Here is a 23,543-nt window from a genome sequence, read left to right as displayed (position 1 = left end):
AAAAAAAGGTGTTTTCAACATTTTGTGGCAGTTTTTTGATGACGGACATGTATGAAAAAAATGTAGCTGAAAAAAGAAAATCACATTTCTTTACTCAAATTGCTGTGAAAGTGTTTTTGTCACGCAGAAAATATGCTGGGCGGGTCTCATGCTCTCTGCAACGGGAGGGGAAGGGGGGCGGGGTTTCCTTGCACCAACCTACTTCTTCAATGTAAGAAAGTAAGACACTTTAAAATTAGGTAGTTGGGGAAAAAGAAAATATTAACATCATTGAACCCAAAAGAACACAAAGACACAATTTATAATTATCTAACAATGTTTAATGAACTTTTATTTAGATAGATCAATTAGTTTAACAGTATACAATTCAATTCACCGACACACTAGTGTCCTCACAGACATTAAACAGACTGTACAGTAGAAGGTACTGTATACTGCAACGTTGAAGTGCAGCAGGCAAAAAGAAAAAAAAAAACAAGTCAAATTTGAATGCATGTATATATAGTTCCCTCTTTGTGTAAAAACAGCAAAGAGGTTGAAATGTAGCTGTGAAGTGTGTGTTTGGTTGTGTGAGTGAGTGAATTATATTTTCGACAGTCCAGTCATATCAAACAATAGAAGGGGCAGATGGCAATTCCATCTTCAGAATGGTTCACAGCATTGGGGATGGGGGGATCCATTTTTGTGACTCCTCCATCTGCTCACCTTGTCCAGTTTGGCATCTGTAAAATGATCAGAACGGTGACACCAGATTACACGCAGGTTCGCTCTTAACCTGTACACAAAGCTGTTTTTGTAAACAAGTAAACATCCCGTTTGGTCAAAAATGGAGCATATCTGCTCATCTAAATTTCACAAAAAAAAGGTGAAAGTTCTTGAACATTAATGCAGATGACTAAAATCCCATTTAGGTTTGACATTTTATTCAAACAGTAAAGTAAAAACGATTGAAGCAACAAATAAGACAGTCTGATTTTATATAAAATACTTAGATGTTACTGTTTCACATCTTAATAAAGAAATAAAGAAAGCATAAAGAAAGCAAAACATGTGCCAGTTCAGGTCTGAGTCCACCATAACTGGATGTATGATAATGCAACTTCTGTAATATTTTTCCCTTGGTGCTGACTTTGTTTTTGATCAAATCCACAGTGACATTTTGACTGCGTTTTATCTTCAATAACAAAAACAAAAAAAAGGTCAATATTGGAAATCCTTATGGCCAATATGTGAACATTTTCTCATATTTTGGAAATGAGCAAAAATCCAATACCATGCATCCCTGATACAGAACCATGGTGACGGGTTTGGCTGCAGCGTGCAGACCGAGGGTTGGCTCAACGTGGGCGGGGTTAAACACGTTCCTCACCCTGTACCCCCCTTCTCCCACTGTATTTCTTCTTCGTCACCACAATAGCCATTTTTTCTTCGCATTTTATAAGTTTCCACGTGCAATATTGCCACCTACTGCACTCTTCCTATCCTGAGATGATTAAATTAAGGCTCGCCGTGTACATTATTTTATTTCAGTAAAAGACAAGCTATTCTAATCTTAAGATACAAACAGCCCTACTTATTTTTGGCTACAGGAAAGGCAGACTGAACAAAAATGTGATGCGACTCCCATCTCATACAGATATATTGCAAATTTTGCGCTAGACGACAAAATGCAATTTGCCTCTTTTTTTCGCCTCTGTAGTCAATGAGCAGGATGTCATTCATGTTATAAACAAACACTGGAGACGATCACAGCTGCAGGCAAACACAAGCAACATTAGGATGAACTAAATGGACGGTTGTTGATACGACGGGTATAATGACCGATCGATTGGCTCTTTAAACCAAACGGCTTCTTCCTGGGAACAGTTTTTTTTTTCTTCCTGCCCTTAATTCTGTCTTACTTGACAATTGGTCCATACGTTAACAGCACATGAATAAAATCGAGCGCCAGAAGACTAGAAAAGACAGCATCAACAGTAAAACGTACAGAAATGAGTGACACTGGAAGCAAAATCCGGTATCACTTCACTTTAATTGATAATGCTAAAAGAGAATTCAGCCTCTGCTAGAAAACAATTCCATCTAGAACTGGTTCCACACAGACTGAAGAAACCAGATCAGCTTCACAAAGATGAGACACTTAGTATAATTCAGTATGTCTCAAATAGTGGGGCGCGATGCGATGCCAGGGGGTGGGGGGCTCGCAGTAGTGGCCGTTTTAGGCACAGGTAATACGGGCAATTGTCCGGGGAGGCGGTGGTGACAGCGGTTCAGTGCTTGGAAAAAAATCTGCAACACTGCTGGTTTCCTATCATCTGTTCTATCAGTGTTCGTAACAGCCTGAAACCTGTGAGTTGCTGTCCCTGCAGCTGCGCGCTCCCGTCTCAAGGGGAGGGAGGGGTAAAACATTTTCTTTTTCCTAGGGGGGGCCTGGCAAAAAATAATTGAGAAGCACTGGTATAATTGAATGTGAACCTTTATTGCAACGAAAAATCACACAGTGGGGCCTCGGCCTGCACACTGCAACCAGGGGCTTCTCCGCCTTTTACCTCAAAGTTGTACTAAACTGTTTCCAGAGACACCCAGGAGTTTAATGATGCCGTTTACTATGGAGTCCTATGCTGTTCATAATTAAATAAATAAATATTAAATTCAATAAATAAATATGACCCCATGCAAATACACAATCAACCAATAAATCTCTCATAAATATATAAAAAGATCATGAAATTGTGAAAAACCAGCACACTGATTTTAAATTAGCAATTGTATTATTCAATATATTTCATTTTGCTTTAAAAACATGTTCATTATTTTAAAACAGCATTTTAAAATATTCATTTTTAATCATGTTGAATTTTACTATAATTCTGTCTTTTTTCAGAAGCTCATATTTCAAAATCGAATATTTTCCAAAGTAGCTTTGTTTTTATTTCATGTTGCTGTTTTGCACAATGGCTGATTTATTTCATGAAGAGCTTTTTCAGCAGAATGGATCTTTCTGTCAATCAGTGAAAGTGGGCGGGATCTAAACACTCATTGGCTGATCCATGGAAATCGACTCATATTCCTCGATACCCGCTCAGCGGTGTGCCAGTCAGAGATGACATATTTCAGCGATATCCGCGAGGCTTTGCTGACATTAGAGGATCAAATAGAGAAACTATCTGTCTGCTGCAGAAGATGCAAACATCCACAACTCTGTTTTTGTAGTTTGAGGGTTTGTGTGGACCAAACCACAAAGGAGCTCCGGTCGTCAACATCTTTCACACTCCTCATTCTTACGCCATTCACTCACAGCTCACATCGTGACATATGTCGGCTCGCAGGAGGATCGACAGAGTGAGACCAAGCAGCTGTGCAAAGCGGGACAAGCCTGCTCAGGCCTCCTGAACCTTATGATATTTTTCTATTTTCAATGAGACAATGATTATAATCAGGTCCTCTGGTTTTATTTTCCCTCTCAAGAAAAATGTTGAACCTTTCCTGCGATGACGTTTCTGACATCTTAACACTCTCCATGTACATTGTGCATCCATGCATTGTTACTGAGATAAGCACAAGCAACCGCTCCATGTGGCTATAAAGGCCCGTACACACCGGGACGAATATTCGCCAGGCGTTATTCGCCAGCGTTTTTCGCCACGTTTTTTGTGTTCACACCCAGGCGATTTTCGCTGACGATGAGTGGAGTGAACATGCAATTTCATTCCCTGACATTAGATGGCGCTTAATGTAAAACAGAAATACTCCTGTACACAAGGTGGCGCTGCGCAACTTTACGCTTCTTAAACTCGCTTTTCACTCAGAAGAAGAGAGCAAGTATTTACGCGCTTGTCAGAATCAAACAAAGAAAACATGAATATTTCAAGCACCAGTAGCTCCAACTGGTGCTTGGTTCAGGGATATTTTAGAATGTCCGTCATTATTGCTTCGCGGTTGTGTAGACGCTACTTGGCGTCTATCTTCTTTACTGGTATGTGTGAAGAACAAGACACGTGAGCAAAAGCGCCATTCTCATTGGTCGAGTAGATTTCGACGCGACGCGTCGAAAAAAAAAAACGAACCCGAGGCGTTTTTTTTTTTGACGCTTTAACGCCTGGCGTTTTTTGGCGTCGGTGTGCACACTCTCGTTGGTGCCCTTTGTTTAGTCACGAGGCGTTAAACGTCGGCGAAAATCGCCGGCGAAATTCGTCCCGGTGTGAACAGGCCTTAAGGCTCAAAATATTAGCTTGTTGCCCCTCCCACACACGGCACGTTGCGTTCATGGAAACTCCAGTTCATAGAAGCTTAGTGGAACTCCAACAACCACTCAGCCTAACTTAGACCACTACTATACGTTCATGAGAAGATGAAAATTGCCAAACCGACCACAAAACCAACTGAATTATGCACACTCGCCCAAAGCCACTTTTATCCGCAAATTTAGAACCAAAACTGCCCAATTTCTTGTAACACTGTGGATGTGTTGAGGTGCATACTCCCCCTAGTGTCGAGGAGTGTGCATTGCGCCGTCACGTTTGCTGAAGCATCTTCGATCGATGTAGACAGGGGAGTTAGGGTGCTGCTGCTCATGTCTGGGTAAAGGAATAGCCAATCACAAAATTGTCTCCGCCTTGTCTAGTTTGATTGACAGACAGACCCATTCTCCTGAAAAAGCTCTTCATGAAATAAATCAGCCATTGTGAAAAACAGCAACATTAAATAAAAATAAAAGCTACTTTGGAAAATATTGATTTTGAAATCCGAGGTTCTGAAAAAAGACGTAAAATTATAATATATTCCACATGATTAAAATGAATATTTTTAAAATGCTGTTTTAAAATAATGAACATGTTTTTAAAGCAAAATGAAATATATTGAATAATACAATGGCTAATTTAAAATCAGTGTGCAGGTTTTTCACAATTTCATGATCTTTTTATATATTTATGAGAGATTTATTGGTTGATTGTGTATTTGCATGACGTCATATTTATTTATTGAATTAAATATTTATTTATTTAATTATGAACAGTATAGGACTCCATAGTTTACTTGCTGTTTCCTACAACTGAAAAAAGGAAACATAAAATACTGAAAGGTAATAAAAGCCTGATTTATTTCCCTTGTTACTGTGGAGAATTTGAGATTTGTTATGAAAAAGGAAACTAATTATGAAGAAGAAACTTTGATTCTAATGTCACAATTTAATTACATTTAATTGTGTGGTTATTTAAAATGGCAAAAACCAAAAACGCACTTGAATCAAGAAAAAGATACTTTATGCATTAATCTAAAAAAATGTAAAAACTTAAAAAGGATTTTTAGTGTGTGTGTCTACAATAAAAACACTTCCCATAGAGACAACTCAAAGTGCTACGTTCAACTTACCATCTCACCAGTCATAGCGGGGTCGGGTTTGGGGCTGGCGGTGTCTGGGGGACTCATGTCGATGACCTGGGGGGGACGTTGAACTGGGAGGCGCAGTAAGAGCCAGCTGCTGTCCTCCTGCACGCCGATCTTGACCATAGTCAATTGCACGTGCACCTGGAGAGGCGTATCGTCCTGTCCCCCTCCTCCATTCCACATCAAAAGCTTCAGCCTCACCTAGCAAGATTGAAGCACAGATATTTTTGGTGATTAGATGACATCATGGGCATCTTAAATGCGAATTTTTTATATCCAAAAACATGATGAGACTGTGAGACTTGGAGATCAACTTACTCTCATCAAGGTTAATAAAGTCTTGCCGTTCCTCGCGGTCTCCAGTGCGGCGATTTCGCGAACGCTCTACTATGTGTGCACGTTCCCCAATGTGGTGACCGATGGCGAGGCGCTCGAGGCCGCTCTCACTGTCCCTCACTGACTGCATGGTTTCACGGATCTGAGGGTCAGATCAACGGACACGTTTAATGTTTTTACAGATAAACAATACTTCAGTATAAACCTCTAATAGTAAGATTATACGCAACATATTTACTGCTGTTACACCTATAAATATATTCATGTGCAAATAGAGAAGAAAAGCCAATCATGTTATTATTTACAACACTATCTGTGGCCAACTCCTCATTTCATCTAAAATGTTAACACTCCAACAGCTGTAAACGCATCATTACCCCTCCAGGGCCAGTTCTGGTTTCACTGGTTTGCTGATAAACTTTAGGAGCTCCTGCGTCTAAAGACGAATAAGAAATCACTGTCGAAGAGGAAAATGTCTGGCAGTTTGGTGAGCCAGACATCCTTTCCTGGAAGAAAACAAAATAAATAAATACAAGGTGAGACTGAATCCTATTTATTAGGGGTGTAGGAGAAAAAAAAGAATAGAAAAAATAAATCGATTGGGCAATACATTGCGATATTCATTTGACAATAGTTGTATGGATTTAAATGCTGTCAGGACGATATTTAATTTTTATGAGCAATCTTTGGCGTCTGGACTTTTGTTTTCTACTTAAACATCCGACCACTAGCTGGCAGCACCGCCAGCAGGATGAGCCTCTTTGAGCAGCTCTACACCGCACAAAACAACTACAAGATCTCAGCAAGATGCAGCTAGTTTTGTTGTTACGAGACATGCACTCCATAGTTTTTACTTGCTATAGGTACTGAACAGAAAATCTGTGCCATGTTGCTGCCAATATCATACAATATTGTGGATTGCGGTGCTTTGTAGCTCAGATAAGAACGAGTGAAGAAGTGCAGCTGCACAGCAGCTCATGCATGGAGCACCAGCCAAAATGCTATCGGCAAAGCGGGCCGAGGTTCTGCGGAACCTCACAGCAATAGATTTTAGTTCAGCGACCCGATGGATCAGAGTGATGTGTACCACGCTCTGATAAGCGGTGAAATACATGTTTACTTCTCATACTTCGTGTGAGAAAACAGAACTGCAGCTCCAGTGCAGACTGTAATGTAAATAAAGCATCTTAGCCACATTAAAGCAACTTTCCTTCAACCTGTCATGCTGCCTCATCACACTTAATGTTTCTGGAAAAAATTGGTGTTTGGTTTTTTTTCTCATTTAGTTTTGAAGCACCATTCAGGCTCCTGAACCGTTTAAAAGTTCTGGAGAAGCTACATTAAGAAATATTTTGAATAAACAGCAGTTTATTTCCTCAATCATACTTTTAGAACCCTGTTGGGTTAAGGCACAGTCTTTCTATTTTTTTTTCTTACACTGAAAAATATTTGTTGTAAAAAGCAGACAATGTTGACTGTTCCCTTTAAGAACAAATATATTTTAAGTTACCAAAATAAAAGCACTATGAATTTGCTTGGGTAAAAGCACCTTGTAAATGAGATACAATTGCAGTGCTTAACATTGTGATAATTAAATGAAGTCACACTTAAAAAAAAAAAAGGAAAGAAAATGTGTTCCGGTACAATACTGCGATATGTATCGTATTGTAGGGCGTGTATCTGGATATGTATCATATCGCCAGATTCTTACCGAACGCCCCTACTATTTATATACTATACTCTTTTTATTTATTTTATTGGACGTGGTTCAAAAACGACTTACCATGTTTCCCATCATTTCTCCCATCATGCCAAACATATCCATGAATCCTCCTCCCTGCAAACAGTAAGACATTGGCTGATGTTGAGATCTGCTTTAATCCAGCACTCCTACCTCTTCCTCTTATTAATACGAATATAACAGAACCTGAAAATACCAGGTGGAAATGGGATGTTTTATGTTGCTCTATTTAAAAACAATGACATCTTTTCTCAAAGGGAAAAATGTCTTCAAATGGCCCCATTATATCCAGAAAAACAAATAAACAAAAGAGAAATTTTGAAATCAACTTTAAACTATAGCAGAGAAGAAAAAGGCTCTAATGTTTTGACAAGAGTTGCCTTATCTGTTTTTAGACAAAAAAAATTGTCCACTGATGGATTTACTGAAGTTCAAAACTCACCATTCCCATCATGCCAAAGGGAGCCAGAGGGCCAGCCTAAAACAAAAACAATAAAACTAGCAGTTTAAGCAGATCATACTAATCAAAAGAATATAATAGGTAGACGTAAAAATATATTCTAAATTTATCCGCAAGGCGGTCTGTCACCTGTCTGCGTGCCACACGGTGTGGGTGCATCTGGGGAACCAGAGCAAACGGGTCCATGGCAAATGGGGTCATCATACTCAGCTGCTGCCTGTGAGCTGCAAAGGGATCCCTGCAAAATAAAAGGTGAATTATAAGTCTAAAATATATCATTTAAGTCTAAATAAGGGAAACACTTGTGTCATTGTTCTCAAATCAATTCACCAGTCTTTTTTTTATTTTATTTTTAATACAAGCATAAAGCTAAAATTTGTGTTGGTAAATGAAAACAACACCTGCAAAATTTTGTGACTACTTTTGAGTGAAGGGGGTAGTGTGAGAAGTATGACAAAAAAAAAAAAAGCCAAAAACAAAACACCTACACGTTTTATTAAGCAGTCCAACAGCTCCTTCAAAGAAGGATTGTTATATGCCAACCAAAAAGTTCCTCTAGATAATAATAATAATAAATTTGATAATGCTATAACTATCATTTGGATTATTTTCCATATAATTTCCACAGAAAATATTATTACAAAATAAATTAAAGGATCTCAGAGTAATTTGAAGTTCATACGATTTATTTTATAGTATTCAAATACATTTATTAACCTTTTTCATCCTGCATTTTATGTCAACCAAACATTACATTACCTAAGCTAATAAATTATGTTTATTTTTCAGAAACCCTTAAAAGCTTTTAATTTGTAAATGTTAGCGAAGTCTAACACGCGCGAGGGTTTTTGTTGGCAAATTCCATTAGCCTGCATTTTCCATTGAACGAAGGGGACCGTTCTAAATATGCGGAAACTGAAATGTCTGGAAAATTCGAGAAAAGTGTGAACAATATTAAATGAAATAAGCTTAACGGCAGAGATTTGTGTCGCTTCAGATAGATGAATACGTTACTATTCTTTCAAGAGATAAAAGTGACAGTTTTTTCTTTCTTGTTATTGTGTTTCCAATATGGTGGACCTCTGCAGGCCCCCTGCACAGCTGGCTAGAACGGCGAAAAGTCGCTACTTCAAGGCACGGGGACATTCATAATGAGCATTTTAAGACACAACTTCCAAAACAGACAAATAAAAAGGGTGACACAGCGTGATAAAAGTCGGTACTCACATCATGAAGAGCTCGTCATCCCCGTCATTTAAGAAGCGAAACATGCTAGGTGATTTAACTCAGCTGGCTGAACCAAGCCAGCGGCCAAGGTAAAAACTCGTTAATTTACAGAAACCGACTCACGCTCAAGTCACAACGGAAAACAGGATCTTCCACTAGATCTCTGGCAAAAACCAGACAGCTGAAACTACAGCAAATCACAAGAACTTATGGATGAGAGTCTCTGCACAGTACATTCCAGAAACCTGGAGCAAACATTAGAACGGAAGCCAGTCCGCTGACAAAGGGGAAGCAACGCTGCTGTCAAGGAAGCGTCAATCCTCACTTTCAACTTCCTGTCTTTCTGTTTTTCAAAATAAAGTATTTTGCAATGACAATATAAAATACTATGTAAAAATACTTGTACTTGTAACATTGTTAAAATATGTAGTGATTTAACTGAATTTGAAATATGATGTGTATTTTTTTTTAAAGTTTCCAAGAAGAGTTGCATTGACGGGTGATATTTGTTTAAGGACAAATGATTAATTGTTCAAAAACTGAATGCAAGTAAAAGTAGCTTTATCTCAAAAGTTTTACCGTTAACTAAACAAAAAAGACGTTTAACGTGATCTTTCAAATATTTACTAGACCAAATGTAAAATTCTGACTGTCAAAAAAAGTCAAATAAAAAAACAAAAAAGAACAACAGTACCGAGTAATAAACTGAGGACATGTTTAATCATCAAAAATCTATGGCATTGCGAAAATAAACAACATTTAAAAAAAATATGAAATCTGACATCTACACATCCTTAAAGAAATTTTGAAAATAAATTTAAAAAAGTGAAAATCACCCTTTTATGTTCTTTTTCATCCTTTAGAATTATGTTCAAAATATTGGGTTTCAACTGAAATGCCAATATTTTGAGTATGCATGGACCAATTCCATTTACAATTCAAACATTTATTTTTAATGGTTTAAAATATAAGTAATTTTTGGATTAAACAAAATCTTATTTACGTCTTCATGCATTATGCCTGCTGTTTTATAAGCATTGCAAGCAGCAGATGTGTGATCTGTAAAATGATATTTCAAAACCTTATCTTCATCCACTAAGCACTTTGAAGTTTGGTTTAGGCAATTTGGAGCATATAGTGAGCTTGCAGTAAACGCTAAATATAAATATCACTTCCTGGCAAAAATCTCTGTCCTGGATGATCCAGATAATGACCTTTTTATGCAATTATCTGCCAACACAGCCATTGTGCTGCTATTACTTCACGTAGTAGCACATTTAAAGAAAAATAACATGTTACAACAAAACTATTTCTAATACTTAAAAAAGCTACTTAACAAAAAAAGAAAAAGTAAATGTCCAAATCTTAATTGAAAAATATTTTCTTTTAAATGAAAGAGCTTTTTTTTAAATACAGAATTTTTTACTGCACCACATCTTTTACCGATGCTCAAGTAGATAACATAACAATAAACAGCTCTTAAACAGCTCAGACAAAACCTTATTGAGATTTTAGTTGTTACTCCAGTAGGAGGCAGTATATCAGCTGGCTCCAGTGGTTTCTCTTCCTCATGTGCTCATGTGATGTGCGCATGCGCCAGGAATATATTACCCTTCAAACCCGGATGTAACCAACGCCTAACCTGTCGGAAGAAAAACGGTGGGTTGATGAAGTAAAAACAATTCTTATCAAGGTATTTTTTACTTAATTTAACTGTTGTAACTCATAATTAGCAGTTTCATATGAAGATAATGTTTTCGTAATGACGAGACTCGTTTTTGTTAAAGAAATGCCTAAGGTGTTACGTTTCCTTTTCTGTGTTGGGCAGTTAGTTAATTTCAATTTAGTTAATTTTACCTGTGTTAAGTTCTTAAAATAGTGATAATTTCGAGTTTTGAACCAGCCTATACTTAACTATTTCGTTTTTGTTTTGTTTCATATGAGTTCCGTATAGTTTACTCTATTATAGGTTTAACTTTAAGTTAAGATGAAAATTACGATAATAACGTCACTAACTCTGTATTTCTATGAAATCACCTTCAACTCGAACTTTTCGTGGTAAAATAACCTTTACATTCTCTGTCTTTCGGTACTATTATGTAGCAGGCTTCAAAAAAGGATTATTCGATGAAGTACAGCTTAGTTTAGCGGAAGTGTTGGCAGCATCCGCTTTTAAATTTCATTTGGGTAAAGGGCCCTCTTTTAACTTCTTTCTAAAGCGTCTTCGGTATGTTTGCTATGCGGAAGCCTTTGGCTGACATTAGTAATATTTTCTCTGCGCATGTAACAACAAGTATTTTGCTGTCCTCGCTGGAGTTTTTTCTTTCTGTTTGTCTCCACAGTAGTGAAATCTTACAGATTTAACTTAAGGAAATCCAGTAAACACTTTTTATGTAGTAAAAATTCCCATATAAAAAGTAATTATAACGTTATTAGTAAATTTAAACGGTTAAATGTTTATTAGAACATGAGTATTAGGTAGCTAACCATTTATTTAAAGTATATTTATTTGGTTGTGATGGTGTTTTATGTTAAAAAAATCAACACTAAATGCATGTACTTAAATAGTATTCTGGCTATGAATATGTATTAAAAGTCCATTGAATATGCATTAAAAAAAAGTATAATATCTGATATTTATTTAACTTTCAGTTAGTTTTTGACTTGTGATTTATTAAGATTAGCAAATGATTAAAAATATAAGTTTATTCATGATTATTTATGCTTTACAAACAAATTGTGCAAATGTAAGATGTCAAGTGGATTAGGGTTAGTTGCAGTTTTTGATCATATATTTTCACCAAATAATTGCCAGAAATGAATGCACAGCAAGTGATGACTATCATCTGTCCCTCATAACTCATGTTTGGTTTCTTGCAAATGTTTTCCAGTTTTCTTATATGTTTTCATTTGCTGTTATGCTAAGTCAAGTTTGACATTTTTAAGCTAAGATTAGTCCCGGGTATTTTTGTGTTACTTTCCGTCCCACTTTCAGACTGGCTGTCTGTGCAATGCATTGTTTCCACTGACGTGTTCTCCTGTTTGTTTGTGTTTTTCTTAATAGATGCAGACTATAAAATGCGTAGTGGTAGGAGACGGTGCAGTAGGAAAGACATGCTTACTGATCTCCTACACCACCAACAAGTTCCCCTCAGAATATGTGCCAACAGTAAGAGGAATTCATTAAAACTGATTTGTTGTGTAAAATCATTTTTTCTATTTGGTATTGCGAAAATGCAGGACAATTCTTGAAAATTTGCCTTCTGAATTGCATTTTATTCTCTAAGGTTTTTGACAATTATGCAGTGACAGTGATGATTGGGGGAGAGCCATACACACTTGGCCTCTTTGACACAGCAGGTTTGTGGATTTGAAGGTCTTTTGTCCCAAGTATAGAGCTTTGTAACTAAATGTTAAACTTCCTGGTTGTGATTTTCAGGTCAGGAGGATTATGACAGGCTGCGTCCTCTCAGTTACCCCCAAACAGACGTCTTCCTTGTATGTTTCTCTGTCGTCTCCCCGTCATCATTTGAAAATGTCAAAGAGAAGGTCAGTTTTTAAAAGATCACTGAAACTTACAAGGGAATAACATCAGAGCTGCATTTACATGTGTAATAACCAATAAATTGATCTCCTACTAAAATCAATTTTAAACTTGCTAAATTTACATATTTTGTAAGTAATTTATATTTTGAAACTTCTGAAACTGTGTTGGTAAGCCATTGATAACAGATAAAAAGTTATGAACCGGATATTGATCTTTTTTGTCAATTATAGACCACCTGGCCTACTTAAACTTAGAATATTATTTGAAAGCTCTTATATTGGCACATAATTCTACGGGTTTGTGTGATTAAAGTCAAGCTTTTAAAATGTCCTCATCACATCCGAGCTGTGTGTAATGCAGATATGCAGAGTGACTTCAGAATACAGGCACTTTGGTGAGATTTTCATTACAGGTTGGGGTCCGGATTGCATCACTGCATTTAATAAAAGATAATATGTCTTTCTATCACACCCTCCTGAAATTCTAAATCCATGTAGAGAACAACTAACACCAAATGGCTCCGTTTTGACCGTTGCTTGTTTCCATTTATTTCCCTATTCAACTTTTTTTATTCGGATTGACAATAACTTGATAAGCACCTGTTTAATTTTCATTTTTAAATTCTTTAAGCTCCACTTTTTCAGTAAGCACTTGACCCCAACTAGATTCAGTTCAGTTTAAATCATTCTTTTACTTTGCACAAATTTGAAACTCTATGACTAAAAACACTGATACACTAAAAGAATGGTCTTTTATTCTTGTTTAAATTGTTTGGATTTCAGAAACAAATCTAGATGTGTAATTATGCAAAGAAGGCACGAAGTGATGCTGCTTGTAGAGGCTGATATGGCCTTCAGAGCGCAAACATGTAAATGTGTACCTAACTGTTCTTTTGTGTCATTACTTTTTATATTGCTTTATTTTGGAACTATTCTGGCTTTTAATTAACCTTTCTGACATTAGATTATAATAGAAGTTAGTTATTGTAAAATAAATGATTATTACCATTTCTAAAAAATAAAATTACTCTGGAGAATTGTTTTTAAGAGCTAATTAGTTTTTATTTTATTTAATATAGGATTTGTTGCATACAAATGATCTTAAAGGACAAACAAAACACAAAAAACATCAGTTGTCATTTATCCACAGTGGGTCCCTGAGATTTCACATCACTGCCCAAGCACACCTTTCCTTTTGGTGGGGACCCAAGTAGATCTTCGGGAAGACAGCAACACTATTGAGAAGCTGGCAAAAAACAAACAGCGGCCCCTCCACCCGGAGAGTGGTGATAAGTTGGCCCGTGAGCTCAGGGCTGTCAAATATGTGGAATGCTCTGCTCTCACACAGGTAAGGGGCAAATTTCAACCACACTTTGAGGACTTTCTTGATTTATTACAAAACAAAACAAAAACGTCATTTGCTTTTTAATCTGCCATGCTTCATTTTTTACTTCTTCTATTCCTTGCCCTTATTTTCCACCAGCGAGGACTTAAGAATGTCTTTGATGAGGCCATACTGGCAGCTCTGGAACCTCCTGAAACCAAAACGAAGAAGAAGTGTCGTCTTCTATAGAGAAAAGCCAACACTGGGAAATATTCTAATGGGTGGGATAGTTTGCCACAAAGGCCACATGGCTGTTTTCAGGGGAAGCAAGAAAGGACAAAACCAAACTAGGCTGGAGATGCCAATGATTCATTTTAGTAGTGTCTGTTTAAATTGTGCCTTCAAATAAAAAGGAAAGAAAATCCAAAGGTGCAAATATTCCACCATGCAGTAAGTGCCACAGATCTCCTTTTTTTTTTTTTGAAAGCTTTTAGAAATATATGTTCTTGAGTGGTACTCTATTTGCTTTTTTAGCCCTCTGTTTATTAAATAATGAATGCATAATAGATGTAATATCACTCCAAACAAATATGACTGTTTGCCATGGCTACTGTCCACCAACTCCCTTTGACGTTTACAAAGGCTTGGTGTGTTTCGCCAGTTTGACTTCCATCAGGTGATTTATTCATTTTTTGTTCTATTTTTTTATATGTATTATACAAATTAAGTAATGTGTTTTGGGGAAATTTTAGAATTTAAAATGTTTTTATTTTGAAACTTGAATTTTTACTTAATCGAGATCAATCTTTTTTGTTGTTTTTCAGAGAAAAGCAATAAATAAAATATAGATTTTTGGTATCTTTGATTTATTCTTAATCAGGATAAAGATTTTTACCTTTTCTAGGGAAATTCTGGGCGTTTGTAATCACAGGAATTTTTAATAAATTGGTTTTCCAAAAATAATGTAGTTTTGTTTTTTTAAGAACGTATCTAAGGAGGGGGAAAAATTGAGTACATTTTTCAGTCATGAAGTTTAACGCTTCTTACTGCTTCTTGTCTTGTTTCTCTCAACTTACTTATGAGCATCAACTTCAGTGTTGACTGTAACACGTATGAAAAAGGCTTTTCTAGTAATGATGCACAATCTCAGACAGAACAGACATCTAACTGAAAGAAACCCCATCACAGTTTATAATTTTGAGGTCTTTGCTTTAGGAGTAAGACTGAGTCTGAGATGTGTCTCTGCTGAAGGTGTTTTTACAGGAACATCTCAATTTTATAACAATGTGTGCAAGATTGGCCACTGAGCAGTTGTATGAGATAGATAGAATAGAAGAATTAGTTTGGAAAATAACATCCATCCAATCTCTAAACCTGCTTTATCCCTTTTGGAGTCACTGGGCTGCTGGAGCCTATCCCAGCTTGTGTTTGGGTGAAGGGAGGGACGCACCTTAAGCAGGATTCCAGTCTGTCGCTGGGCCGCTCAGTCGCATGCATACCGAGAATCATCAACTAACCTATGAAGCTTGTTTTTGGACTTTGAGGGGAAGCTGGAGAAGGCCCAGGCATGCATGAGAAGAACATGCAAACTCTAGACAGAAAGGTCCCAGCTGGGATTAGAACTAGTGCCTTCTTACTGTCGGGAAAGAGTGCCAACCACTACACCACCGTGTAGGCCCAAAGTAAACGTCTTACACTATTTTACCATTATGATACAGATCTTTTTGGTTTTTGAATATAAAAGGCAAGCTGCACATGGATATTGCTGAATTTTATTTTTAAGTGGAAAAATTAGGAAAATGTTTGTTTTTTAGCTTTGAGAAAGTTTCTGTTTAACAGTTCAGTTTATCAGGCTACAGTTCTCACCATGTAGACAACCACAAGTGTGACTTGGCTTTTGTATATGATGTGTTTACACAACAAGCTTCCTTGCAAGATTACATTGCACTTGTGCAACAAAAATGGAACAGGCTGTAGTCGTGTCAGGCTTGTTTTTGGCATCAAAGCATTCATCAGAAACAGGTTTCATGTCATTTTCAAAGCTCTGCACTTCATGTGCTACACAGATTTGGTCCAGTGACTGCACACAACAGCTCTTTTGTTGTTTCTTATCGTTTGTGCCACACATTTGTCGTGGTTTAGAGTGATTGTATGGGATGGAATCTGCTAGCTAGAGATACATGGCTGTAAATGCTTTCAGGGCTGTATTTCATGTTTGTACCCTGCACGTTGACTATGCTTAACTCATGAGGAGAATGGCAGCAACTTTTGTATCATGAAAATGGTTAATATTCAAGTTGCAAGGTGGGTTTTGCTAAGGAGGGCATAAACAATTTGCCTCCTTGAACTGCTCCCACAACTCCTTTAAGGTACTCAAACAATAAACTGAACAACAGGTGGGCATACTGTTGTGTCTAGCCGCTATGAGCATTTAAGTTCAGAAAAGAAATCAAACAAATGCTGGCATTATGTATAAACTACTAATTTATTAGATTTCTTGAACAGATCTAAAAGCACTGATTTCATTTAGGAGCAAATAGAAGAATTTGTAAAGCGAGCGAAGGTCAAAACACAACTGATGTAAGTCAACGTTTTCTTGATGCCGAAGGCTGAATTGAAGCAGACTCTGATATATGAATAAATAAACCAGAATCGAAAAGAAGACATAAATAGAAAAAGACCTGCTAGCCTAATACATACTCACAAAAGAGAGGGGTTTTCAAAATAAAGGCTAGCTGTTAGTTGTTGTTAGGTTCAGCTTTCAAAGCCTTGTCAGGTGATTGACTGTGCAGTGTGTTCATGCACTGAGCCTGTTGAAGCAGTCTGAAGTGAAACTTTATATTAGAAGCAGACAATTGGTAGTGCTGATTTTTGTTTTTTTATTTTTGGCCTGATTTTGGAGCTTTTATCAATACTCTAACCAAAGCATGGAAGTCAGTCACACTGACACCGCTTTCTTGTCTTTGTTAAGTTGATCCGTTCCGTGGTCAGTGATTTTCTGCCTTTTTCAGTCTGGGCTTTCAGTTATCCTACACCCTGCAGGTGTGGATGGTGACTGTATTCTTGCACTGCTGGCAACGAACTGAGCAGCACCAGGAGAACTTGCAGGAGCAGCGCTGCACCACCTCAGCTCGGCCCGCTTTGTACCCTGGCCCGCAGCAAACCAGCTCACAGCCGTCTGGAGCCAACCGAGAAGTCCCTGGAAATGTTAAAATAATGTGTCAAGTTTAAAATTCTTGAATACGTACTAAAAAGTCTTGTTAATTAATAGTTTACCGACCGTTACATCTCCGACCAGCAGTTCCAGGTATGCCATTGTCAGGGTCAAGATGGCAGAAATCTGGAGACGGTGAAAGATACACGAGATCTCTAGCAGCTGGGGGTTTGACATAGGGGTCACGAGGGAGCAGAGCCGGTCTGGATCCAATACGCGTTAAGCGAACCTAGATGGACAATGGTGTCAAAATAATCATCTCAAGGCTCCTCTGTGTTCCCAATGAAGCAAGATAAAAACGAACCGAAGGCTCTCATACCTCTGTAGCTCCATCAAAACGTTCCTTGAGCACTATTCCGACCCGTCTAAATGGAGGCATGACTTTCCAGCAGGTTCTCAGCTCACATGAGCCAGAAACACCATGACACTTACACTCCACCTGCATGTTGTGAAGGATGGCCTGAGGATGACATAGTTGCAAATAACACATAACGCAATTGTAACGGCTATTTGAAATGGTAAAAATGATGGTTTTTGTTGGCAACCTTTCGACCGGCCTCATTATTGTGAAGGTTCATGAGCGGGCGCCCTGCGGACAGCCCTTTGCCTCGCTCTGGTTCATCCACAAATGTTTGGGAGAAAGCCACACCATAGGACAGGTTGTCACTACACCCTGACCACTGAAAACCTGAAATGAGACAGAAATGACCTGCATCAGTGAGTCAAACAAATGTATGGTTTGTTTGAATTTGATGATAATTCTGATAATATGATTATAATTTTGTTAGCAGCAGCTACGTAAGCAGTTACACCTAAAAAACAGGGATACTTGTTTTTGGACTTTGAGCTGTCCACATCGACAATTCCAACGTTGAGTGCCCTAAAAATTTTACCAAAGTCTGCAAAAAAAAACAGTTTGCATTGATGCTCACTAGGTTGGCAAATATAGACTACAATGCATTGACTTTGAACAATTTATGTGAAAAAAATGCATTTTCACATTTATTTTTCATTTATTTGGAAGTTTTCATAATCAGAACATAGTGGATTTATGAATAGCCTTTGTAGGATGTTCATATTTATTAGGTTTTGTTATATTTTCTGTTAAAAAAAAAGCTATGAGAATGTGGCTGAATTAGTTTGAAAATCTACTTCATCGTTATTTAGCAGTTAGGGAGTAGGGAGGGAATTTGGACACAGCCATAGTTTGTGTGTCCTGTTCTTCACATCCTAAAAACCTTTTCTAGGACAAAATGTGTGTGTTTGTGATTTTACCACCACCAGTCAGCAGATGGCTCTGAAAAATGCAATACAATAACTTGATGACTTATTGTGGAGCAGAAACCAAGCTCACCTTCTGGACTGACGCCCCTGACCTTCCGGTCACAGCCACATCTCTCCAGCTCCCCACGGGTGCATGCTCGGGTCACCGCCACTGCAACGGCTGCGGAGGATAAAGCATGCACAAAGGCTGCCTCACGAGTGCCTGAAAAACAAGATGCAGGTCCTCTTATTTTCAGTGTTTCATCCCGTTTTTCTGTGACATCATGACTACTGTGAGTGGTACCTTGGTTCATGACTCTGCCAAAAACGTTGATCCCTCGTGGGGTGGTGGAACAATTCCATCTGCGATTTCTGAACTGGTGCTGACACTGAGTTGGATGTAAACGATAGAAGCATTGCAGTTTTCCAGTAAAGTTTTTTATCTCATAAACACCCAGGGGTTCCTGCTCAGTCATCATACCTCTTCTATAACCATCTCTGCTGCCTTGCGGACAGACTCCATGACCTCCCCCCGTGCTCTGCACACTCCCACCTGTCCTGGGGTAAGGCCCCTCAGCCGTCCACACGGGGCAGCACCCGACACAGGCCTGGAGCGAGGCAGCCTCCCTAGGGAGCTGGGACACAGAAAATGGTGAGTGTGGAAAAGAGAAAATGTAGAATTAAGGAGATGAGGAGGAGGAGGACACAAAAAAGTCGAGGAGATAACAACTGCAAGGAACCTAAGGCTGGATGGAAACAAGGAGACGACCGAGTAAAGACGACAGTGAGGGAACAGTGAAGGCAGTGAAAGAGAGACGACAAAAGGTCACCACGAGTGAGACAAAGAAAGAGAAGGGAACAACTGAAAGAGATTTAGAGACATGTCACCATCTTTTAAAAGTTATAGCATGACAAACAAACTCTCTTTCTCTTCTTCCACGAACACTAGACTTACAGCCAGTTGGTTGCCATGGTGGAGTGGGTTGCCCATAGCAACAGGAGGAGGAGTGGTGCCGTGAGATTGACAGGGGAGACAGTTGGCATCAGACTGTCGGTCTGTCTCTCCGTCTCCGTGCGTCAGGCTGGGTCGTTGGGCAGCACGCTGTGTGTCTCCACAGTCCAAGCAATTTGTCCTCCCCTCTGGCTTCTTCTCTTCACGTGTGGCTTTATGGTTGTGGTCCAGAATCAGGGGGTGATCCCCACATTTCTGTTGAAGCGTTGACACTTTGTCAAAGTTGCATTTGTTGTAATTTTTTTGGAAAAATAAAAAAGAAACGTTTCTCATATATGATCTCCTCTTAATACTACTGTAACTTTTTGCAGTGTACATCGCATGACAGAACTACCAAGAGGCAAAAAGCATATCAAACAGCTGGTAGGAAAAAAGTTAAATACATGTAATATTTCAATAGTTCATTGCTATACGAGAAATGTTGATCCTTACCACATCATACCTCTGTGATGGCCAGGTATTCCAAAATAAATCAAAATATCTGGCAGCAAAGTTGTACCAGTATCCTCAGCTCTGTTACTGACAGCAAAAGCATAATTACTGTAGTATGTTACAAATGGCAAGAAAAACCCATCCTTCAAACATGCAAATAAGTCCACACGTCCGATTGAATGGAAAAACACTCAAATGTATTCCTAAAAGCGGGAAAGTTCAAACCCAGAAGTGCTAACTAAAGTTGTCTTCTTTTCAAAAATGGGAAGCATTGTGTCATTTCTTTTCCATCTCCAACATGTGTTTATTCCAGGTGGAAACGGGAATGTGTGAAAGAAGTCGGATGAGAATGATGGGTTTTAAAGGAAGTAGAGAGTGAGGGTGGGAGAGGGAGGACAGGGATGATGCAGGGTGTGGAGTGATGTTGACGCAGGAGGGAGGAGGAGGAAGGGGAGGCTTCCCTGGTGAAGGATCAAAGCAGTGGGAATTAAAACCATGAGTATTTTCTTTATCGTATTTTGCTGACACGAGACCTGAAACCTAAGGGAAGTAAGTTTGTGCAACCGACCGCACAAAAGTGCACAACTTTCTCCTTAAATGCAAATGTAAAAGTTGTTGTGTATCTTTTTTCCAAACTTTGTAGATGAATTCGAAATATGACTGGTGGTCAGTCACCTATAGATAATCCCTGTACGTTTTGGTTCCACTTATATGCGTGAGAAAAGTGTTACACCTAATGTTTAATTTTCCCAAACTTTGTTGCACATTTTACGAGTTACCCCCTCCTCTTCCTCCATGTCCCACGCATTTGCCTCCTGGTTCTCCCTCTCTCCCACTCCCTATATTGTCTTAGAAGAAGGGGTGACATTTAGACAAGGGGAAGAAAAGACACAGCCGACAAATATTGGAACTGAGGCAAATAAATCACAAGGTAGAGAAGAGGGAGGGCCCAGGGAGAGTGCAGCGGGACTGTACACTAGTGGTCGGAAAAGTAGTAAAGAATAATTTGCTGCACATAAATTTCAAAATTCTGCAATGCTGTCCATGTTTCATGTTGGCATCTGGAATTCTGCAACACAGAAATGTTTACTTTGACTGCAAATATGTCATCTTTTTTTAAGAAAATGATTCTTAATCTAAAAGGATTTACTGTTTTGTGGAAAAAAGCAACTTTCTTTTTCAGGTGTTTTTTTTATTTTTTTGCACTTCTTGATTACATTTTAGGATGTATGCAGCATTAAGGTAAATTACTACTTCTTTTTTCTATTGATCACATTTCATTTAAATATAGGAAATTAAAAGTCATCTTCTTTTCTCTGTCAGATTCTTAACAAAACAGCAAGGGGGCATATTAAAGATATTCTCTTTTGCAGTTTTTTTTTGACACATTAGGTGGAAATAACTAAAGATTTATTGAAGCAGATATAATTGAATTATTGGCAACCCTGTGGAATAATACGCCTTTGTGTAGTTTAAATAGTAAATCCTGTAGATGTCCTTTAGCACAATGATCTTTTATCTTTATGTGTGTTTTAATTTGCATAATGTTAGTTTAATTAGAAAACCTATTAAAGGTGTAACAATTCATTTTTACCAACAATTTGATGTCATAATTTGCAGTTGACTATGCGATTCATAGCAGATATTGGTTCATTTTAAATGATCTGACTCAATTCGATTCACTGACCTAAAGTGGATCCATCAGCCAAAAATTCAACCAGTGGGACTCAGAGATAAATAACTGGGACTGAACAGAACAGGTGAAATTTTTCCAGATTCCTCGTATTTCTTGTAAGATTATCACGTGTAAATTAAATATGTGTACAAACAAACAAGTAAACAAGAATGAATGGCAAATCCATTCACATTTTAGTTTCACACTGTTGTTTTTCCACATTGCAAATATCCAAAGAGAACATTTTGGATTATTTGCAGAATTCAAAGTGTTTCCACACATTGGACTGTAATGAGGGTTTGATCCGTTTTTGTTGCCATCACATATGAGCTGTCCGTGTGATGCACTTGGTCATTTTTACGTTATAGGAACCTATAACCTAACCTACCATGACTGAATCCAAATGGTATTTTCCAGTATTGATGTAAACAATGTAGTTCATTTTGAAACGATTCAGTTATGGTAAAAGTCGATTTGATTTGATTAACAACTTGTCTCAGACAGATCGATTATTACACCCCTAAAACATATATAAAATTAATACATTGTAAACATGTTTCGAGTGTTTGCAGAATCCACAGATATACTTATTCTTCAAGTAAAAAGTTTAAAAATTTTAAACTACAAGTAAAGAAAATTTGTTTTTTTTGGAGGAATACATTTATCATTAATGAGAAATTTTATTTCAAGGGTCATTAAACTTCCGTCACACCTGGGGCAGCCCAATTACCACTCTTGAAGTCATTTGTAGAACCAGTCAGTGAGCAAATAAAAGTAAACTTTTGCAAACTCTGCCAAGTTCTTGTCCAGGATTCTGGGGCCACACTGCCTGAACCCTTTGACACCAGGCTCGTGGTCATACATCTGTCAACACTCCACTGTCTGAATCTACAAAGACATGTTTCTCTGGGCCTACTCCCTTTGTTTTTTTTTTTAGTTTTCCATGTGTCGTATTCCTCTTTTGTGTCCCCAGTTTTTCCAAGTGACGTCCCCCGCTGTCTCCCACAGCAACACCATGGTGATGTTCTGGCCAGTGTCGCATTCGGCGCCTCTGTTATGCTCGTAAATAACTTGCCTTCTTTTTTATATGTATATTTCTTTATCTTTTCTCTGTTCATAGCCATTTTTACAGTACTTCAGGGGTCCAGCACTGATTGGCTGCTTGTTAAAGGTGACATGAATTCCATGTGTTACATTGGGAAGGAACAGGTGAGGCAACTCCAGAATGGTCCTCCTTCATTCATTGATGCTTACAGTAGAATGGACAATTGCCCTCCCCCCCCCCGGAATGCTTAGAGGACAATGCTGGACTTCATGACTTCATAGTCAAACATGTGGGCCCACCCCTACCATTGCTCCTACTTCCTCCGCTTTGCTTCCTCTCTGCACCTGAAGGCTACCTGCCTCAGCAGTTTGACTGCAGATTTGATCATCACATCAAGCACGGACAAGATCGCCGCGCACGAGCACGCTCGCACTGCTCAGCCATCTCTGCCAACAAAAGGGGCTGTGTGCGAGTGTGTGCGGAGCATGTGCATGAATATTATGGGATGGCAGGCAGTGGTGTTGTCAGGCAGGGAAATGGGGGTGGCAGAGTGGGCGGCGATCTTGAGCGTACATGGGGGAGGGGGCAAAGGGAATGGATGACCCATGAATGTTATGGAAATATGGTGCTAGTTGAGGTGCTGCCTGCGGAAGGTGCAGAGAAAGCCATGCATGGAGGGAGCAGATAGTGCGAAAGAGGTGTTGGCAACACGTGACACCAGGATATGTGCACAAGCTTGCAAGCAAAGGGCATTAAAGCTGTAGCAACAGACTATAGTCAGACATTTGTTTTCAGCTTGTATGCTCATTTATTAGGACATTAGAGGCTTTTCAAATGTGGTAAAAGGTCTTGACCTCTGTGTTTCCAGCTTTCATATTTG

General features: G+C 38.4%; 3 protein-coding genes across 9 annotated transcripts; 1 reads left to right on the top strand and 2 right to left on the bottom strand.

The window, feature by feature from the left end:
* Nucleotides 1-298: 298 nt before the first annotated feature.
* On the bottom strand, nucleotides 299-9,468 carry mlf2 (myeloid leukemia factor 2). Of its 2 annotated transcripts, XM_020710627.1 has the most exons (9): nucleotides 9,153-9,468; nucleotides 8,055-8,163; nucleotides 7,908-7,943; nucleotides 7,508-7,561; nucleotides 6,102-6,230; nucleotides 5,707-5,866; nucleotides 5,374-5,589; nucleotides 5,039-5,053; nucleotides 2,459-2,608 (listed from the first exon to the last, which is right to left on the bottom strand). In XM_020710627.1, the coding sequence occupies exons 1-7, from the start codon at nucleotides 9,194-9,196 to the stop codon at nucleotides 5,378-5,380; spliced, it is 744 nt and encodes a 247-aa protein (XP_020566286.1). In that variant the 5' UTR covers nucleotides 9,197-9,468; the 3' UTR covers nucleotides 2,459-2,608; nucleotides 5,039-5,053; nucleotides 5,374-5,377. The 2 variants fall into 2 exon arrangements, with proteins under 2 accessions (XP_004078029.1, XP_020566286.1); XM_004077981.3 differs by lacking the exons at nucleotides 2,459-2,608; nucleotides 5,039-5,053 and adding an exon at nucleotides 299-722.
* A 1,240-nt stretch (nucleotides 9,469-10,708) lies between these two features.
* On the top strand, nucleotides 10,709-14,982 carry LOC101174454 (cell division control protein 42 homolog). 2 transcript variants are annotated; one of them, XM_004077978.4, is made up of 6 exons: nucleotides 10,709-10,811; nucleotides 12,217-12,321; nucleotides 12,440-12,512; nucleotides 12,592-12,701; nucleotides 13,849-14,046; nucleotides 14,182-14,982. In XM_004077978.4, the coding sequence occupies exons 2-6, from the start codon at nucleotides 12,217-12,219 to the stop codon at nucleotides 14,269-14,271; spliced, it is 576 nt and encodes a 191-aa protein (XP_004078026.1). In that variant the 5' UTR covers nucleotides 10,709-10,811; the 3' UTR covers nucleotides 14,272-14,982. The 2 variants fall into 2 exon arrangements, with proteins under 2 accessions (XP_004078026.1, XP_004078027.1); XM_004077979.4 differs by having other exon boundaries at nucleotides 10,728-10,845.
* On the bottom strand, nucleotides 14,492-21,036 carry wnt4b (wingless-type MMTV integration site family member 4b). 5 transcript variants are annotated; one of them, XM_020709860.2, is made up of 9 exons: nucleotides 19,944-21,030; nucleotides 19,455-19,706; nucleotides 18,981-19,134; nucleotides 18,804-18,888; nucleotides 18,591-18,722; nucleotides 17,782-17,924; nucleotides 17,556-17,696; nucleotides 17,303-17,465; nucleotides 14,492-17,221 (listed from the first exon to the last, which is right to left on the bottom strand). In XM_020709860.2, exons 2-9 carry the CDS (start codon nucleotides 19,541-19,543, stop codon nucleotides 17,052-17,054), a joined length of 1,077 nt encoding a protein of 358 aa, XP_020565519.1. In that variant the 5' UTR covers nucleotides 19,544-19,706; nucleotides 19,944-21,030; the 3' UTR covers nucleotides 14,492-17,051.
* Nucleotides 21,037-23,543: the final 2,507 nt, after the last annotated feature.

The sequence above is a fragment of the Oryzias latipes genome, chromosome 16 (genome assembly GCF_002234675.1).
Source record: "Oryzias latipes chromosome 16, ASM223467v1".
Lineage (NCBI taxonomy): Eukaryota > Metazoa > Chordata > Actinopteri > Beloniformes > Adrianichthyidae > Oryzias > Oryzias latipes.
Note: the sequence above shows the minus strand (reverse complement) of the source record. Positions and strands in the feature narration are given on the sequence as shown.

What these genes read in the sequence shown, in the direction of transcription:
- mlf2 (XM_004077981.3), bottom strand. Translation starts at nt 9,196, where the DNA reads ATGTTTCGCTTCTTAAATGACGGGGATGACGAGCTCTTCATGAT. An exon ending in CCTTTGGCATGATGGGAATG is followed by an intron (nt 7,562 to 7,907) that starts GTGAGTTTTGAA and finishes TACTGTTTGCAG; the next exon opens with GGAGGAGGATTCATGGATAT. An exon ending in CCAGAACTGGCCCTGGAGGG is followed by an intron (nt 5,867 to 6,101) that starts GTAATGATGCGT and finishes TCTGACCCTCAG; the next exon opens with ATCCGTGAAACCATGCAGTC.
- LOC101174454 (XM_004077978.4), top strand. Translation starts at nt 12,217, where the DNA reads ATGCAGACTATAAAATGCGTAGTGGTAGGAGACGGTGCAGTAGGAAAG. An exon ending in CCTCAGAATATGTGCCAACA is followed by an intron (nt 12,322 to 12,439) that starts GTAAGAGGAATT and finishes TTATTCTCTAAG; the next exon opens with GTTTTTGACAATTATGCAGT. An exon ending in TGGCCTCTTTGACACAGCAG is followed by an intron (nt 12,513 to 12,591) that starts GTTTGTGGATTT and finishes TGTGATTTTCAG; the next exon opens with GTCAGGAGGATTATGACAGG.
- wnt4b (XM_020709859.2), bottom strand. Translation starts at nt 19,543, where the DNA reads ATGCCAACTGTCTCCCCTGTCAATCTCACGGCACCACTCCTCCTCCTG. An exon ending in ACCATGGCAACCAACTGGCT is followed by an intron (nt 19,135 to 19,454) that starts GTAAGTCTAGTG and finishes TCTGTGTCCCAG; the next exon opens with CTCCCTAGGGAGGCTGCCTC. An exon ending in ATAATGAGGCCGGTCGAAAG is followed by an intron (nt 17,697 to 17,781) that starts GTTGCCAACAAA and finishes TGTCATCCTCAG; the next exon opens with GCCATCCTTCACAACATGCA.